Source organism: Hibiscus syriacus, unplaced genomic scaffold (genome assembly GCF_006381635.1).
Source record: "Hibiscus syriacus cultivar Baekdansim isolate YM2019G1 unplaced genomic scaffold, ASM638163v2 tig00116965_pilon, whole genome shotgun sequence".
Lineage (NCBI taxonomy): Eukaryota > Viridiplantae > Streptophyta > Magnoliopsida > Malvales > Malvaceae > Hibiscus > Hibiscus syriacus.
This window is the reverse complement of record NW_024063490.1, coordinates 2,668,859-2,686,973: the sequence shown is the minus strand read 5'-3', so window position 1 is coordinate 2,686,973 and position 18,115 is coordinate 2,668,859. Positions and strand designations below refer to the sequence as shown.

Below are 18,115 nucleotides of genomic sequence, written 5' to 3'. Positions count from 1 at the left end.
CATGCCACAATAAGAGGAGTTCTTGGCCTCTACTCGAACACATAAAAACATGCTCATAACTCTCTTATTCACTTTTATCAACAAACAAAGAGAATTTAAAAGAGACGAAAATTGAATAAATAACATAACATAAAATTTAAGCTCAACTAGCTAAGTGGCTGGGAGACTTGTTAAACATAATGTGCCATACATAAGCCCGAGAAAGTACCGTTTCAAGCTCCTGAAATGTCCAGTTTTGAGTTGGAAGGCATTGAAGGAACAACACCATCTCTTGGAAGTCAAGCTTTTGAAGTTCATCTGACCACTGAAACATATAGAATAAAGCTTTCATCAATCAGGGTTTTGCCAGTTTTGTAGCGGTTATGAACAATCGTGATGAGAAAAATGTTTCAGGACACATCCGGCATCAAAGCATCATTAAAACAAAAATAACTGCAGTTGAATGATTAGGAATCACAAAGTAAAGCTCATCTATGTTGATCGGACTCTTCATTTTGCTTGAAGTACACGTCCCTAATGCATATTAGGATATGAGCATGTGACATGACGCACCAAGGAACATACATACCAGTGTTGACGTATCCAAACTCACACCCAAGTTCGAGTAACATAGAAGCTCATTAGCAGTGTTCATGCGGAAATTGAAAAGTTGCCAAGTGTTATTCCTTCTGAACCATGCAGAAGCAAAGTTCAAAGTTGAACATTACACCTTAACATAAATGATGCAACTTGCAAGTAAACAGGCTGACTAGCAATCTAGGAAAACCAGCATCTATAAATTTGAATAATGTAAGTTTGTGAGAATACAAGCTTTTAGGCATATGAAGTAAGCTGTAAGAGATGCTCGCTTTTAGTTTGATGTCCTCAATACAACATCTTGTCCTTCTTCATCATCTATGTTACTTGGACTAGGGTGTTCGTGTCAGATATGGATATGTTCAATTTTTTCTTTTCTTTTTTCCATATATTTCAAAGGTCCTTGGATATGCCCATACCTATTTCTAGATATGCATCAAATATGTGTTGACATTGGTACTTCAAGTAAAATGAAGTCTTGGAAAACATAAGCAATCATCATCTTTTTGAAAAAAGAAATCATGATTATTTCTCTATTAGATAAGGAAAAGAAAGAACAAACACACACTGACAAACATCTTTTTAATTGAAAAATTACCAAAGTTGCTTCTCCTTAAGGTTGCAAAATGCAGTCAAAGATGAAAGCTAGTAAAACAGTTCAGCACAAGGAAGCGAGAGTGCACACCGTTAAAAGAAAACTGGCAAATATGTAAACAAGGAAATCCGGCAGTGCATCTCCTTCAGCAAGATACGTGTCCCTTAGACGGGTTACTAGATGAAAAGGGATCTGTTAAACAAACAAAATAAATAAATAAAAGTTGAAGCATTTGGTCAAGCATACATAAAAAAAATCGAAATGCAGGATAAACCAATGAATGTGGGTAATGCAATGAAACCTTACCTCGCGTATAAGCAAACAGTTGAACCATCGAAAAGCAAATTGAAGATATTCAAGTCCTTGGTCCTCCATATGTCTATAAACAGGTTCTGGTAGAAGTTGAAGAACAAAGAAGTCACTAAGACAAAGAGATGAAACTAGAACATGAAAACATAGACAAAAGTTTGTCAATAATGAAAATTGTAAACACAACATATAGGGGAATATTAGATAGGGACATAACATCTTTCCTTTCATCATAACCAAACAAAGAAAATACTCAAAAACAGATGCACCTCCCCCATTCACCCACGCACAAAGAGTAATAATAATGAGATCCATTAATTGGCTGAGTGGTCAAGGATGCTCATGTTGTTCCACCTTGTGTGGGTTCAAATCCTAGTATTTTCCTTGAGAATGTAATACTTCTCTACTTAATAAAAAAAATAAAAGAGTAATAATAATGAGCTGGTTCTTTTTCTGTAACATCAAGAAAAAGGATGTGCCTGCACATGCATTCCCAACCTCTTTCTTTCTTAGGAACTATTACAAAACAAAATTTACTCGGTAAATGATGACTTAAAATCCCTTCATAAAGCAGAAAGTGGTTGAGCTCATAAAAGGAGAAATTTTAGGGAGAGAACCGAAAGGTCTCCATAGAGTTTACCATCAATGCGCCTAACCAATTCCTTCAGCTTAAATACAAGCCTCTGGATTCCCGGTTGATCAAATGTGTAATGGTCTTGCATGCCATCGAGCAACTTTGATAAGCAACAGTAGCAATCAGCTTCTATGTCGGATATCTTCTCAGAAGGCATATCAGACATTGACCAACTATCCATGCTCCCTGCTAAGTACTCCGATAAGAAGACAACTAGAAAGGGGTGTTACAAGATCATTTATACCCTGCACATATCCACTTGCAGAATGCCGAATGGCCCTGCACAAGAAGTTGAAGTGCAGCATCGGTTACCCACAAAACAACACCTCTATCTCAAAACTAGCTTCTAAGAAAACGTAAATCAATGTTAAAAAGCTGGACTAGAGGCCAAACTGATTAGACCTCCATTCCTGGTTCAACCAGGCAATTCAATGTTTCCTTGAGTTTTTTAGGTTTAAATACTTTAAACACTTAATTTAATGTAAAATAAACTATAAAAGAAGTAAATAATTAAACAAAAAATGCATTAAGATTAATATTAATATCTTAATATAAACCAGGAGATTAAAAGTGCATATCTCATAAATTATAAATAAATACAAAACCAGTATTTTTACCATCCAGTCCGGTCTTTTAGTGGTTGAACAGGTTTATATAATCAAACATTTCATCGTTAAAAACTAAAGTTTTACATTTTTCAAAAAAATTTGAGTTTTGCATAAGAAGGCCGTCAATAAATGTGAATTCATCAACACAAAATAGTTTCATACCACGTATAAAGAATGCGCTTCAAGGATTTTTTAACTTGAGCTTGCAGAAAGATAGCAACATCAGGTACCATCCTGGGACAATCAACAACAGCAATCTAACAAACAGAATAAACGGCATTTTTAAATCAGGCATAGAATGCCAACAATCAAGTTTGAGAATAAACAAGGGTTAAAGGTACCTGGCAAAGCATATTAATCTCATCAGCTGATCGTTCAGTGTCAGGAATGTCATAAAATTGGCCAACACAATCAAGATACTCAAAGTGTTTCCTCCTTAGAGCTCCCTCCCTTCTATCTGAATTAGATGGCGCATATCCCTGTTGTCAGTTCATACAATTCAGAGCAGTAACCAAATTTATTTAATAAAGACAATCTATATCTATCTGATAAAATATTAGTTAACCCAGGATATTAAATATGCGACATGAAGATTTTTTTGTCTAAAAAGTGGCTTCGTTGCTACCATTAATTGGAATTCACAGTCAGAAAGACAACACAACAAAGGGAAAGCCAAACTCCTTAAGAAATTGCATTTGGAACAAAGGAAAACCAAATAACTCCTAAAACAGATATATTTGATGCTAAAACACAAAGCATAGTACCATGGCATCATTAAATGGAAACAGATCATTAGACTAGGAATGCGGTAGCTAAAATGTTATAAAGCTTTAAAAAGGCAGAATCCAATGAGTCTTACAAGAAATATCTATATAGAGGATTTTACAAAGCTGATAATATTAAAGTTGGTACTGTGGCAGCAATTAACAAAATATCATTACTTTACATAAAAAAAAAAAATCACAGCCTTTGCAGACAAGATGAGTAATGAATTGGTTCATAGAGTTCAAGTCCACCTAATGCCTAAATCTGATACTTCTGAGCTTACCAACAGAAGTCTCCATACATTAGAATGCATGTAAGGTGGAACACCACTCCAAGCTCACATAATCTCTCTGCAAGAGACATATTAATCAAATCAACACTACAATCATATGTGTGTGTGTGTGTGTGTATATATATATATATATATTAAAATCATTCTCGGAGCAACAAAGCAGATATGGTACCTAAAATGACCGTTTGTCCTGAGAGTTCTCTAGAGAACTTTGTAACCCTGGCAGAATCAGTAGCTCTTGTGCCCGTTTCAGAGCTCTGAGCTTCATTGGCAGCTTTCTCGATCTTCTACTTGGAAGATCTTGAATTATTAACAGCTGTATTACTATTTGAGTTATTTGTATTTCTGACCCCTGCCTAAATGAATAAATGTTTTTCAGTTAAGGATATCACAGACTTTTAAAGAACTCTAAAGTCACACTAGTAAAAGAATAAATCAGTGCAGTATTTTAGTAATAGAATGAATAATACACACTTACACTCTAAACCTCACCTCTAAGGACTTGTCCATGTCGTCACTTATGCCAGCATCGCTATGTGAGATGCTTCTTTGATAAGTGGTGGATCGTTCTTGTAAACCTGAATCATCAAGTGAACTGGCCTTCTGGTCAATAATACTTTACCCGGAATACTGCAACCTTTAAGCAACCTTGATAGGACGCATGAAAGAAATAATTATTTACAGCCAAAGCAATAAATCTGGAGTAAGCTAATTTCAACTCATGTTAACATCAAGCTTCAGCCAATTGGCATCATGAAATCCATTCTCAGCAATGTTATCATCGGTAAGCATGTCTAAAAGCTAGTAACATTTTTTCCCATAACCTTTATGAACTATGTGATTATATGATTCTCCAACAACAATGGCATGATCAAATTACAACATACGCCAAAATCAGACATTTCTAGAGTGAAAAAAAAGTGTCTTTCAATCTTAGTGCAAAGATAAGAGAATATCTTCCAAAAAAAAAGGTTGTTAAATCAACGCACAATTTAAACTCAACAAACCTAATTGGAAAATTTTGGGAAATCAAAGTTTTCCCACTAAAGAGAAAAATTCTTCCACGTGAATTGAGAATAAGAAGTGAAATTCGAAAGATCCGTAGATATTTGTCAATTGGGTATCTAAATCTAAATCCAAGGGGCAAAAGCACGAGTTAAAAAAGGAAAATAATGTGAAATTGAAATGGTTAAAAAAGGGGTACCCTCGGACATTCTCGAGGGTTTGGTTTAATCTGGAATCAAGGCTTTCTTTGTTACGCTGATGTTCTTCGCCACGGCTGCTGTTATTCATGGTTTTGTTATTCCTTGCTTTTCTTTCTCTTTTGTTATTTTCTTTCAAACCCCATTATGCAATAACTTGAAAGTTTGCAAACAAATCATAAAGTTTGGAACCAAAAAAGAAATCATTAGTTTAAATATTGTTTATATGATTCAATCTCTTCATCTTTTATGTTCGAAAAGAATTTACAATCTTTCAAGGTAAAGATTAGAAATGATCATTAAATTATTTTAAAATTTATTTTTTTATTTAAATTTTTTTATAAAAATGAATATTAATTTTTAGGGTAAAATATATAATAGTCCCCAAACTTTTAGTGTGCTTACATTTTGGTCACTCAACTTTTGAAACTTGCAATACAATCATCAAACTTTTAGTTCGTTTTCTTTTTGATCCTTGTCGTTATTTCCTATTAGTTTTTACTGTCGTGGCACTTAACCCCCTTAACTCCCCTTTCTTATTTCTTCTTATTCCTTTTTTTTCTTCTTCATCATCCTGATTTGCATTTTTAATACAACATTCAAGTAGTAACTCACTTTACAACATATTATATTACATTTACAATGATCGATATCATTGTGATATGTAGAATAACACCGTAGAATAGTTGCATGCTACCTTTTACAAATGACTGCACTAGACAACTATACTAACCTCTGAATTCCTCAATCTATAAGGCACAACCCCGAGCATAAATGTAAGATTTTGCATAACATAAAAAGAGAGTCAATCCAATAACACTAAGTGTAGCAAACAGTCAATAAAAGTAATCAAGATGATCCTTATTCAGATTATTCGCAAACCAGTTATCTCTGCTATCCCCACCGATTTTTTTCTCAATGGCTAAAATGAGAAAACTACTCAAAAAGCTTCCAACACTTAAGATGTAACCCTCTAGACCCGGCCTAGACGTCACGGCCGAATCTCAGAGACCACGACATCGTTAGATTAAACAGAAATCAAGAAAAACTCATGTCTTGCCATGCATCGTCGTTAAATCGTCAAAAGAATTCAAGAGTTCTTAATACATAAAAACATACCACGAGTTCTAGATTCGAAAACAGTAAGGAAATCCTTATCCCAATTCCTATAAAAAGGAAATACACAATATATATATATATATATATATATATATATATATACATTCAACAGAAAATAAATAATAAAAAGTCTGAAAAAAAACATTCATACGATGTCTGGAAGAGAATGGTAATAAGCGATCCTCCAAGTACTGATCGTAAATCATAAAAGTCTAAGTGATTTGAAAAGACAAAAACTAGAAAATGAGCTACGAAGCCATGTGTGCCCTCTAAAGTAAAGTAGATAATCAAGAATATGCAAAACAATGCAATTAAAGTATAACATTAAATCCAAATTTAATGAACAGAAAGCAGTACCAAGGGAACCCTACTTTACCTTTCGCTACAGAAAAATAGAACGGGGATATAATCCCATGCAGATGTCAGAATGAGGAATTAATCTCATACATATCATAACGACATCAATAAGCAGATAAACAATGGTGCAACACTATTCAAAAATATGAATGATACATGTAAGTGTAACCAAATTACAAACATACTTTAAGCAGAAGTATTAACTTAACAGTCTAACATATTCGAGTATTAATTAGGTAAAGAAGACACACCTAAAGAAGATAACCGATGTTAGTTAAGCCTTACGCTTCCCACAGTCAGTAGTATTAGGTCCTACGGATCGAGAACCTGAAATAGTACTCTACCATAAATACAGATGCCAACCACTAAACAAAATATGCCATAAAATACCAAAATTACAAACATACTTTAAGCAGAAGTATTAACTTAACATCTAACATATTCGAGTATTAATTAGGTAAGAAGACACACCTAAAGAAGATAACCGAGTTAGTTAAGCCTTACGCTTCCCAGTCAGTAGTATTAGGTCCTACGGATCGAGAACCTGAAATAGTACTCTACCATAAATACAGATGCCAACCACTAAACAAAATATGCCATAAAATACCAATCTAATACTTACGTGTATCTTGGGACGAGTGATCGGAATCGACCTGAGGAGGGTGGTACTGATCAGTGTCAATTGGAAAGTGTTTCGGAAATGCTATGGTACCTTAAGAAAATTAAACCCAAAAGTGAATTCAAAACCCCACACTTTACTTAACATAATTAAAATTTAATACGGAAAACGAGGTAAAATAGGGCTTTTGGGTCAGAATCTGGAACAGACTCAGGATGTTGAAAAATATAAAGATAAGGTTTTCAGAAAAAGTCAACAGTTAACGATCAACGATAGGGTTAATGGGTTGACCGGTTCAACGATCGGGTCAACAATTTGAGCAGTTCAGCCGGTATAGTCCAGCAGCAAGCTGGTTCAGCCGGTTTTGAATTTAAAATCGCCTAGACGGTCCAACACACGCACGCGGCGCGTTAGGGCGCATGGGACACCGAACATAAAAGAAACTAGACAACTTTATGTTCTATTTTTGAAAACATACCTCTAATAGGATGTTCCTTATCTTGCACTCGTGAGCTTTTGAATTGTTTTTGAAAAAAAATCACAACCAGTGATTTCAACTCATCTTAACCTGCAACTCATTCATCTTCCTCATTTTTATGTCATTATTGTGTTCTTTTTGTTAGAGTATGCCCAAAGACCAATTATATGATATTTAATTTACCGATTTTATTGAATAAAGGCATTGCCGCTATTATTTTCAGTTATATATATGTGTTTAACATAAACCGGAAGATAATAAAGTCTATATAATAACACAATTGTTATTATTAAAAGATCCCTAGTCAAGTATTATTATGGGCATGGATAATAATAATACGCTTAAGACTAACATGTTATTGATTGATGACAACGAGTTGTCATTGACATAGAAATGTTAGAATTGATACATGATTATATTGCTAGAGAACAATGTATTGGATTGACCCACCATGAGCATATGTCTTGGATTATTATGTGACAGTCATAACATTGCTCATGGTGATGACTATATGTATAATCCTCAGACTCGAGATCAATGTTATCCCAACATATATTGTTGTATTTTTGATGCAGTTTAACATGCTTTGTAACTGGTTGCTCTATAAAGATTGTTATTGAATATATCTCAATATATGTAGTGGGTGTGTATGATTAAGATAGATTTGTCATTCTTACATAATAGGAACTATATCACAGGCCACTTGATTGAGTGAGAATAGAAATGCATGGCCATGCTCGAATAAGTTGATATGAGATATCACAAATTATTCGCTAATTAAAGTTTACTCTAGATATCAAGAAACAATAGATGGACTATACAATAGTGACTATTCCAAGGCTAGTTCCTATTCTAGATATAAATGAAAAAAGGATGTAATGCATAAAAGAGTTAATCTCGAAGATGATATGTCGAAACATATTTTCTTGTAACTTAGGTGACAATGATATATTGCTAGATGTCACTCATTGTATGTAATAATAAAATTGTTCTAATAATTACTGCTAACATTATAAGAACCTGCAAGGTCACACCCTAGGATTGAAATGAGCAAATATGTACAATTTATTGTATGTTACTAAAATATATCTAGAGTTAATATATGCATATTTGATATACATATATTTTAATTATCCTGAATGTTTAATTTAAATTAATTAAATAAAGATCTAATTAATTTGAAATAATAAAATCCCTAATATGTTAGGGTAACTTGGATATAAGGAGAGTGTAGGTAGCAGCGTTTTACATTATCTTCAGCCGTTTTTTGTCAAACAGTTTTGGAAAAGCAATATTACTTTCAATCGGGTGACCTGAGTAGAGGCGTGGTTTTTGGAGGCTACGTTCGAACCGATACCACCCATTAGCCGCTGTTATCCTTGTTGTTTTTCAAGGAACCCACTGTAAGTATTCGCATCCTTTCCTCTCGATTTCAGTTTATCGTACTTGGATCGCTGGTGAGACGGTCGAATTTTTATTTCCGCTGCGTCATGGGGTGAGCCGACGGTCCCAACACTTTCTCCTCCTTATCATGGTAGATGTATGAAAAGACTTGGTGTTCTCGTCCCGAAACGAAAACCATTTACTTCTCGCTTTTTGAAACCACAAATTTTCTCCCTTAAGTTGGCTTTCCAGGTTGATTAAAAAAATTGAGTACCTAGATTGTAATGCCTTCTCAATACCCTTGATCCTCACCGTAAGTTTTTTTTTTCTTGTCTATATTCCAAGTTGTCACCTTATCTTGAAAAGCCTCAATATTGGTCAAGATATCATCTTCGTCCTCCCAATTATTCCTCATTAATTCTTTAAAAACTTGGTGTTTGAGCCAAGCAACAGTAAACCCGAAAAGATGAGTTTCTTTATTATACTATTTCTTCTTTGTATGAAACAATAAAGGTCGATGGTCTAATGTTATGCGACTCAAGTGGAGTACACCAGACTTTAGGAACCTTGGATTCCATCCCTAATATCACCTTCCTCTTGAAGGTTAACAACCCCTTGTTCCTCAAAACCCTCTTCCCTTGATGTTATCATATCTATTTTATTTGATAGCTCATGCATCCACTCCAAAAGCTATAAACACCATAATTGTAGCATATTTGTTGCAGCCCTTCGTATTCAATATTTTGAATCATACAATCAATTTCAATGCACTACAGAAGTGATTTATTCAGATAAACCATAATCGTTAATCAAGCAAACATACCTCTTTCTCCTTCTCTCGTGCATTGTAGTCTATTTTGACAATTTTTCTTATCTCTGATGCTATGAGGCATAATAATACCTTCATATAATAGTAGACGTACCCAAACAATTACATGTGACAAGAATTTCTTAATACACGTTGAGAATGAGCTACTCCATAGTTGGACGATCTATAGCTTCCATAAATAGTCCAGGATCCGTATGTCAATACCTTCACATAATCTTTTTCATATTCAAATTTGACAATGAAGTAGTTATTTTCTAGATCCACTACATACACCCCCCCCCATTTGGTGCCATAATGCATAAATCCTTAAAATAAAGGTTTAATTTTCAATTGATATTCCACTACATGTATTTCTCCAATGAAAATGACACATTAAATAGTGAAGCTCTTTCCGATAATTGTCCCTTCGTTGCTTCCGATAACCCATAAGTAGGATTTGCATGGCTTTCTTCGATATGGTTCTCGTTAGGGTTTGATATCAATATTTTTTTCTCAATATGGTTTCAATAAAATATACTTTAATTATATATGTAGAAGTATATATATATATATAATTTCAAAATTAAAATTTTAAAATTACAATTCAATGATTATATAAATACTTATAAAAATAAAAAAAATATTAAATTAAATTCTAAAAATGTAAAAAATTAAATCTATTTTTGTTTTATACGTTATTTAACTACAATTTAAAATATCTACAAGACGTTATCATTTATAATCAAATGCAACATTTAATTTATGGTTTACGCGGGCTTTAATTATACAAAGTTTCTTAGTTTGCCGTCAATATTTTCGTTAACGATTTGATTAAATTATCTTGATAAAAAGGTGTTAGAGGTTTTCTGAATTTTTTAAAAAATCAATGTCACCTTCACATTAATTTTCTTTTGGTTTGATCTTTTAACTTAAAAAATAAATTTAATGTGATTTTTGACCAACTTTTTTTTTATCGTTGACCGTTACAATGTTGATATAATAGTTTATAATATTGACGTGAAAGTTTACAATGCTGGTGTGGCAGTCCACGATGACTAATAACATGACATATGACATGGTAGATAGGATAAATTAGGGTTTTGATTTTGTTTTAGGGTTAAACTATTTTTTTTAAAGTTCAAGGGATTATTTAAAATTTTTAAAAGTAAAAAATTATTCAAATATTAAAAAATTAAATATAAAAATACTAAAATAAAAATTAAATTACTAAAAAAAATAAGCACACATTTTAAAAATAATAAAACTATTATAAAAATTAAAATTTTTAAATATATATCATAGGTCATAAAATGATAACTTAATCCAAAAATTATAAGTTTGGACTAATTTAAATTTTGTAATTCTGGATTAATCTATGAAGAATGTATAAGTGTTAATATTATGCATATATGTTACATGCACATATTATGTATAATATATATTTTTAAAAAATAATTTTTAACTTTTAATAATTTATAACTAATTATTTTATAACATATTATATATATATATATTCATTTTTTAATTTTTATAATATTTTTAGTATTTTAATATGTATATTTAATTTTTTAATAATTTTATATTAAATTTTTTGAAAATCTGAATATTTTTTTATTTATAATTTAAAGTAACTTTTACTTTTTATAAAAATTAAATAAGCCCTTAAACTTAAAAGAATAATTTAATCATAAAAAACTAAAAATTTCAATTTAGACCATCTACAATGTCATTCAACACATCATCAACGACCATGAATTGTCACATTAGAACTGTGAATTTCATGTTAAAATATTGATTAAAGAGTCACAGAGTTTATTTTTTGAGTTAGAAGAATATATTAAAAAAAATAATACGAATACCATATTTATTTTTTCAAAAGTGCAAGGTTATGATGACTTTTTGCCAATTATTTTGATAATTTTGTTATATTTTACAAAATTCATAGTTTAGTGGTTAAAATATATCTGCTCTTATAGTTTAACGAGAGTAATTTACCCTTCCTCTGAGTTTCTCCCCTCTCCCCTCTTATCTCTCCCTCTCTCTCTCTCTCTCTCAAATATATCGATTTGGAATCCATTTTTATTTTCTCCTTTAATCTTTTATTTTCATCGCTTCCAAATTCGTGATTTTTGAGGTATGAATCAAATAGACCAGTTACCCTTTTTATTTATTTTCTTTCGTTTCCCCCTTTTCTTTTGCTTATGATGTTTTTGCTCAGTTAAGTACTGGGTTTTCTAGAGTCAGATTCATAGTGATTGTCTGAAGATATTAGTTTTATTATAACATCAAATCTTGAAATTAGAGAATGAAATGCAGATAAATTTGAGGCAATTTTTGTGTTATCATACTTTAGATGTATTTCTAGGTCAAGATTTTGTGTTACCATATATTATATGTATTTCTTTATTTGTTTGAATTTTCGTTTGCAATTAAAGAACTTAGCTAGAAAAATTGAGGCAGAAGAGCCCTTTTTTGTTACTAAAAACAAATTCTTTGTATAAAAATTGTAGTTTAGGCATCTTATGGGGAAACTAAAACAGGAGACATTAACTGCTGGCGTTAACATGGGTGTGATATGTCTAAGACATGGATGTACCCAACTTGTTTATATAGATTTCTTCTAAATATTTGGAGGGTTATACTCATGTCAGTATATGCACCAGACACTAGGAAAATGAAGAGTTCGGGTATCAAATTTTATGTCTATCGAAAGTGTTATGTCCTGATAGTTAAATATTTATGTGAATCTAGTTCCAGCTTGCCTACTTCAAAGGCTTGATGAATATTCCATTTCTAATTCTGAGTTCCTTCTCTAATTAGAGTTTGATAGAAATTGACTAAAATGTTAGTTGTATAAGTTTCATGTTCATGTTTATTCTATGAGTAAAGTGTAACACTCATATTTTTCTTTACTTTCAAACTATCTTACCAATCTATGTCTATATCGTGTAATATGTACTCTTCTATATTTCTTAAATTTCATTTAAAGACTGGATTGTTGGTACAACTCTGCTTTACTACAGCATTTGGAATTCAAAATAAAGAAAACATATATGTTGCCTATTAACTTTGAAACAAATTGGTTACAGAGAATCTTTCCTTTCCGTTCCTTTCCTTTAGACTGCACACAAACTCGGATGTGTACACTTTATACTGATAGAAGCTATGACCTTTTTTTTATAACCTGAAGAACTTTATTGATTTAAAATTGTAATCAAAACTCTTAACTTTCCAAATGCTCTATGCTACAGTTAGGATTTTGTTTTCTATTTCACTTTTTTTATTCTCCTTTCATGGAACCGCGCGATTTAACTTCTGTTTACTCAATTACTGTTTGTGTGTGTGATTTTTGCACTTTTCTGCAAGTATTACACTTTCTATGTGCCATATAACCTAATCATCTACTTTTTTCTCTCTTTTGTTGTTAGAGTTCTGTCAACCGGAGTTGATATTCCCATAACGCAAGGATGACAAGTACAGCTTGCTTTATCATTGTGAGCCGAAATGACATCCCAATATATGAAGCTGAAGTGGGGTCTGCTGCTAAAGTATGATGTTTATTCTTGTCTTTTACTTCTAATTTCTGTTTTATAAACATCCCAAATATGAAGCTGAAGTGGGGTCTGCTGCTAAAGTATGATGTTTTCTTGTCTTTCTACATATATTTCTTATAATGAATTCTGTTTTATACATATCTGCAAAACCCAAAAATATGATGCATGATTTCTATCTGTTTTTCGCTGTGCAAGATGTGCTAGTGGCTAATGAATTCTGTTTTATAACATCCCAATATATGAAGCTGAAGTGGGGTCTGCTGCTAAAGTATGATGTTTATTCTTGTCTTTCTACATATATTTCTTATAATGAATTCTGTTTTATACATATCTGCAAAACCCAAAAATATGATGCATGATTTCTATCTGTTTTTCGCTGTGCAAGATGTGCTAGTGGCTAGAATTGTTTTGTGTTACTTTCTTGATCATTTAGACCTTTCTTTTTTAGTTTCATAATTCATGCTTTTCTTATGAAGAAAGAACACTTATAATTTAATGGCATTTCAAAATTTTTTTGTCTATCATTACTTTAAGTTGATCAAAGTTATTAGTATCAAGTTAGTTATTCAGAAATATTTCTTTACATCATCTAGTTACTTTTGTGGCATAACTAGTTTTCTTCATTTTTATTTGTTTCATCTTTCTTCCACTTTTAATATGATCAGGTGTGGACAAATCTTGTGAGATATTTTTACCTTATATAATACTTGTTTGTTATGCTTGTATCGTTTTGGCCTTGAGTGAGAAGATGCTGTTAATTGTTTCTGCCTTTCTGACTGAATTGCTCTATGCAGAGAGAAGACGCTGCTCAGCTGCATCAATTCATATTACATGCCGCTCTGGATATTGTTCAAGATCTTGCATGGACCACTAGTGCGATGTTAGTTCTGTTTTCCGAGATACATCCATTTTCGTTTATCTGGGGTACTTTCCATTGTTTTTCTATAGTTGTTACATTTTTACCTTCCAATATCTCAATAAATTTTATTTGCATTTCGGTTGCAGGTTCTTGAAAGCAATTGACAGGTTCAATGATTTGATGGTATCGGTGTATGTAACAGCTGGTCATATCCTTTATACATATAGAACTGACTTACATATGTCATAGCATATAACCCTAAAATTAATATGTTGACCGTAAATCCAATATCTGATATTGTGATGATTCTCATGAATCAAAATAAGGGAAAGTAATTCACCATTGAAATGAGCAGCCTCATAAAACTATTGTCCATTGTTGATTGTTGAGTTTAAAGCATAGAATTTAACTACTCTTAAAATATCCTCTAGTTTTGTATCTGGACTATTCTAACATTTGGCTTCTTCCACTATTCTAACTACTAACACCCTTTGGCCTCAGTGCACCTAGCGCCTTTTAAAACTAAGCTCCTACGATGTTGCTTTGTTTGTCAGTCATTGAGTGCATGCTGCTCTGTCATCATTGTTGAGCTGTGTAAACTTTGACACGTGGTTATTTATACTATACACGAATCCTTCAGATAGATTGTCCTCTTATCATATAATTTTATGGTTTTCTTTTTCATTGGTGTAGTTTCTGTTTCTGTTATTCCAACTATTCATTTCTTGAAGTACCCATGTTTGACACATATTTAGACATGAGTACGGGGATATACCCTTCAAATGCATAGAAAACTTTGAAAAAAATTAAACATATCCATATCAGACACAGCGTATCAATCACTACCAAGTTCGAGTGACATAGGTTTCAATATGCCATTGTTGGACTCGACATGCTGAAGCAGTATGTTAGCATCAAGAGTTATCATTGTTTTACTACCTATCAGTAAATGAGACAATCGGTACTGTTCTCATATTCTCTCATATTTACCACCATGCTCATTTATTGCGGATGTGTTTGTCAGCAAGACATATGGGAGGCAAAGGACGTGCGGAATCAAGGATGGGCTTTGATTTGCGTTACTTATTATTTTTAGAAAATAAAATAATATTTTACTTTTGCAAGCATCTTTATTGCATTAGGAGTTCTTTCTATATTTAGAATTCTTATTTTAATATCCTTAGTTTAAGTCTTTTATCTAAACAAGTAAACCTATGTAACCTCTATTTAAAGAGGCTGATTGGTGACAATGAAGATTAAGTGAGAAGTTAATTACATAGGTCTAAGACTATTTTCTAACGAGACTAAGGTTGGAAGCTCCCTTCGATGAGTCCCACCCGTTCATCATAGGCAACTCTTGTGGCAGGAATTGTAACAAGGGGAAAGCCCCCTCAATTGAAGTAGATTTCCTTACGGATCGTCTGGTGACACGAGCCTTAAGCTGTGAATGTAACACCATTGGCCCCAGCCACTTGTTTTTGCAGTTCAAATTTTGAGTGTAGCATTTATGTTACATATACCTTTCAGTTTTCCTGTTGCTTGTTCTGATTTAAGATTTCCTTGACTTAATCATACATACACGATTTATGCTACTTCATGACTCTCGTAATGAAGATGGAATCAAGAGCTTTTTCCAAGAGGTTCATGAGCTTTATATAAAGGTAATCACTTCTCCCATTTCTCCTGTTAACCCTTTTCTCTTGGAAAATTTCAGAATGCTTTTCATTTTGACGGTTAATTTCTTCTAGGTCTTTATGGATTCTTTTTTCATTCTTCTTGGTGTACTGTTTGTTTTCTCCTGCAATGCTTTAGTTGTTCGGATGTGTTAGTTTCTTTGATACAATCTCAGTTTTCATTCTGTGGACGTCTGTTAATAACACAATTCAAACTTGCACTCCGAAGGCTGCTTTATATTTACTGGGAAGGTTTATACAAGTCTTGTATATTTTTCATAGTAAACTGCTTAAAAGATTTCCTGTGTATCTTTTTCCATTTTAATGCTTTTTTCTATTAGTATCATACGGAATTTTCTTGAATCATGCCATACCATTTATTTGTTTTAACTACATTACCTGAAATTTTCATTTTCCTTGAAGTATTCATGGCTGGCACTTATTATCAGATTTGGATGCGAGATATAATCCTTCAATGTTTAAAAACTTGTAAAAAAAATTGAGCATATTCATACAGTACACGCACATGTATCTAACACTTGAGTCAGGTAACATTGTTTTTCTATCGTAATTTTTGTGACAAAGTCCTCATTTCTTTCACGTTTTGACCGATTTTTCTACTTTTAAATCTTGGTAATGGGCAGATCCTTCTTAATCCACTCTATATGCTGATTTTCCGCATTAAATCATCTCTAACTTTTCTTAGGGACTTTCCAGTTGAGTTGTCTTGTTCTTCATTTTTTCTTTAAGTGTCCATGTTCGACATATAATCTTTTGATTGCTGAGCATACTCGTGTTGTATATGTATCTGGAAAACATTGCTTCTGCGACTTTTGGGTCAAAATATGCTGCCAGTGATTGCACTGTAGCAATGTTTGAGATTAAGCCCCTATACATAAAAAAATTATGAGTTAAATCTTTTTACTTCATTTGATTAAAAGATGTCCAGTTTTATTGTTGATATTTTGTCCAAATTTGCTCATTGTAACATCATGTATGCTTAGTTCATAATAATGGCATGATTTCATGTGTTATTGAAGGCAAATTTTTGACTGAAAATACTACCGGCATCAACTATTAAACTAGGATTTTTATATTAAAAAAGTAAGAGGATTTAAGTTTTGGGTGAAGTACACAAATGGTCCCCCGACTATAGGGCATTGTTTTGATGAGTCCCTTGACTATTGAAAGTTACAAAATGATCATTGGATTATAGGGTGTTATTTTGTTGAGTCTCCCGACTATTAAAAGTTGGTCATCCGACTATTAAAAGTTGGTCATCCGACTATTCATATATTCCAAACTCGCCCTTCTCCCTTAAAAAAATTGATTGCAGTGTGAGATGGACATTAATTTGATGATTGAGATATGATAAAATTTGATCCCAAAATCTCAAACAACAATATAATCAAAACGGTTTTGGGATCAAATTTTATCATACCCTAGTCATCAAGTTAATGTCTAGCTCAGACGACCGCCAATTTTTTAACAGGAAAAGACGAGTTTGAAACATATGAGTAGTTGAGTGACCATTTTGTAATTTTTAATAGTTGGGGACTCAACAAAACAACACCCTATAGTCGATGGACCATTTTGTAACTTTCAATTGTCAGGGGACTCAACAAAACAATATTCTATAGTCGGGGACCATTTGTGTACTTTACCCTTAATTTGTAAGCTTATCCTAAAATTTCATTCAAGTACAAGGATTAACACCTAATTCTTTTGCTGTAAAATTTTTGTGTATCTTGCGTATTTGGACTGATCTTCCAGGCACTAAAATATTGGCAATATGCAGATCCTTCTAAATACACTCTACCTGCCTGGTTCCCGGATTACTTCATCGCATTTCGACACAAAAGTTCGAGCCCTTGCAAGAAAGTATTTATAGACTCCATTGTTATCTCGTGTTGAAGAATTTCCGCTGTATGTTGCAGACAATTGAGATTTTATGATGTTCTCTGTGTTTATTCATATATGTTGAAAAGCTAAACCATTTTTCTGACATCCTTTAGCGTTTGTTTACATTATTATCGTCTTTGTGGCAGTTTTATGGATTGGGTTTTTGATTTAGTTGCAACTACGGTGGTAAGATTTACAACCGAAAATTTTTATAAATTTATAATATTTTCGGTTGCAATTGATTTTTATCATTTTTAGTCTTACGGTTACAAGTTGAATTTTAGGCTCTTCCATAAATGCAAAAACTTGTTGGACTGAGCAAGGTCGCAGTAGAGCATCGACAAGAGCAATCGTGGAGTCAAACATAGACAGCTGGCCAGAG

General features: G+C 32.6%; 2 protein-coding genes and 1 long non-coding RNA gene across 4 annotated transcripts; 1 reads left to right on the top strand and 2 right to left on the bottom strand.

Moving 5' to 3' along the window:
* Window positions 1–2,341, bottom strand: LOC120191165 (GTPase-activating protein gyp1-like). The gene is made up of 4 exons (XM_039194139.1): window positions 2,121–2,341; window positions 1,478–1,563; window positions 1,262–1,363; window positions 1–304 (listed from the first exon to the last, which is right to left on the bottom strand). Exons 1-4 carry the CDS (start codon window positions 2,293–2,295, stop codon window positions 143–145), a joined length of 525 nt encoding a protein of 174 aa, XP_039050070.1. The 5' UTR covers window positions 2,296–2,341; the 3' UTR covers window positions 1–142.
* Window positions 2,342–3,069: 728 nt separating this feature from the next.
* LOC120191168 lies at window positions 3,070–4,123 on the bottom strand. Its single transcript, XR_005522666.1, has 3 exons — window positions 3,952–4,123; window positions 3,771–3,837; window positions 3,070–3,201 (listed from the first exon to the last, which is right to left on the bottom strand). It is a non-coding gene; the product is annotated as an uncharacterized LOC120191168 (long non-coding RNA).
* A 7,650-nt stretch (window positions 4,124–11,773) lies between these two features.
* On the top strand, window positions 11,774–17,838 carry LOC120191167 (trafficking protein particle complex subunit 2-like). 2 transcript variants are annotated; one of them, XM_039194141.1, is made up of 6 exons: window positions 11,774–11,879; window positions 13,174–13,275; window positions 14,094–14,179; window positions 14,305–14,366; window positions 15,734–15,819; window positions 17,630–17,838. In XM_039194141.1, exons 2-6 carry the CDS (start codon window positions 13,213–13,215, stop codon window positions 17,720–17,722), a joined length of 390 nt encoding a protein of 129 aa, XP_039050072.1. In that variant the 5' UTR covers window positions 11,774–11,879; window positions 13,174–13,212; the 3' UTR covers window positions 17,723–17,838. The 2 variants fall into 2 exon arrangements, with proteins under 2 accessions (XP_039050072.1, XP_039050071.1); XM_039194140.1 differs by having other exon boundaries at window positions 11,776–11,879; window positions 13,174–13,293.
* The last annotated feature ends 277 nt before the right edge of the window (window positions 17,839–18,115 follow it).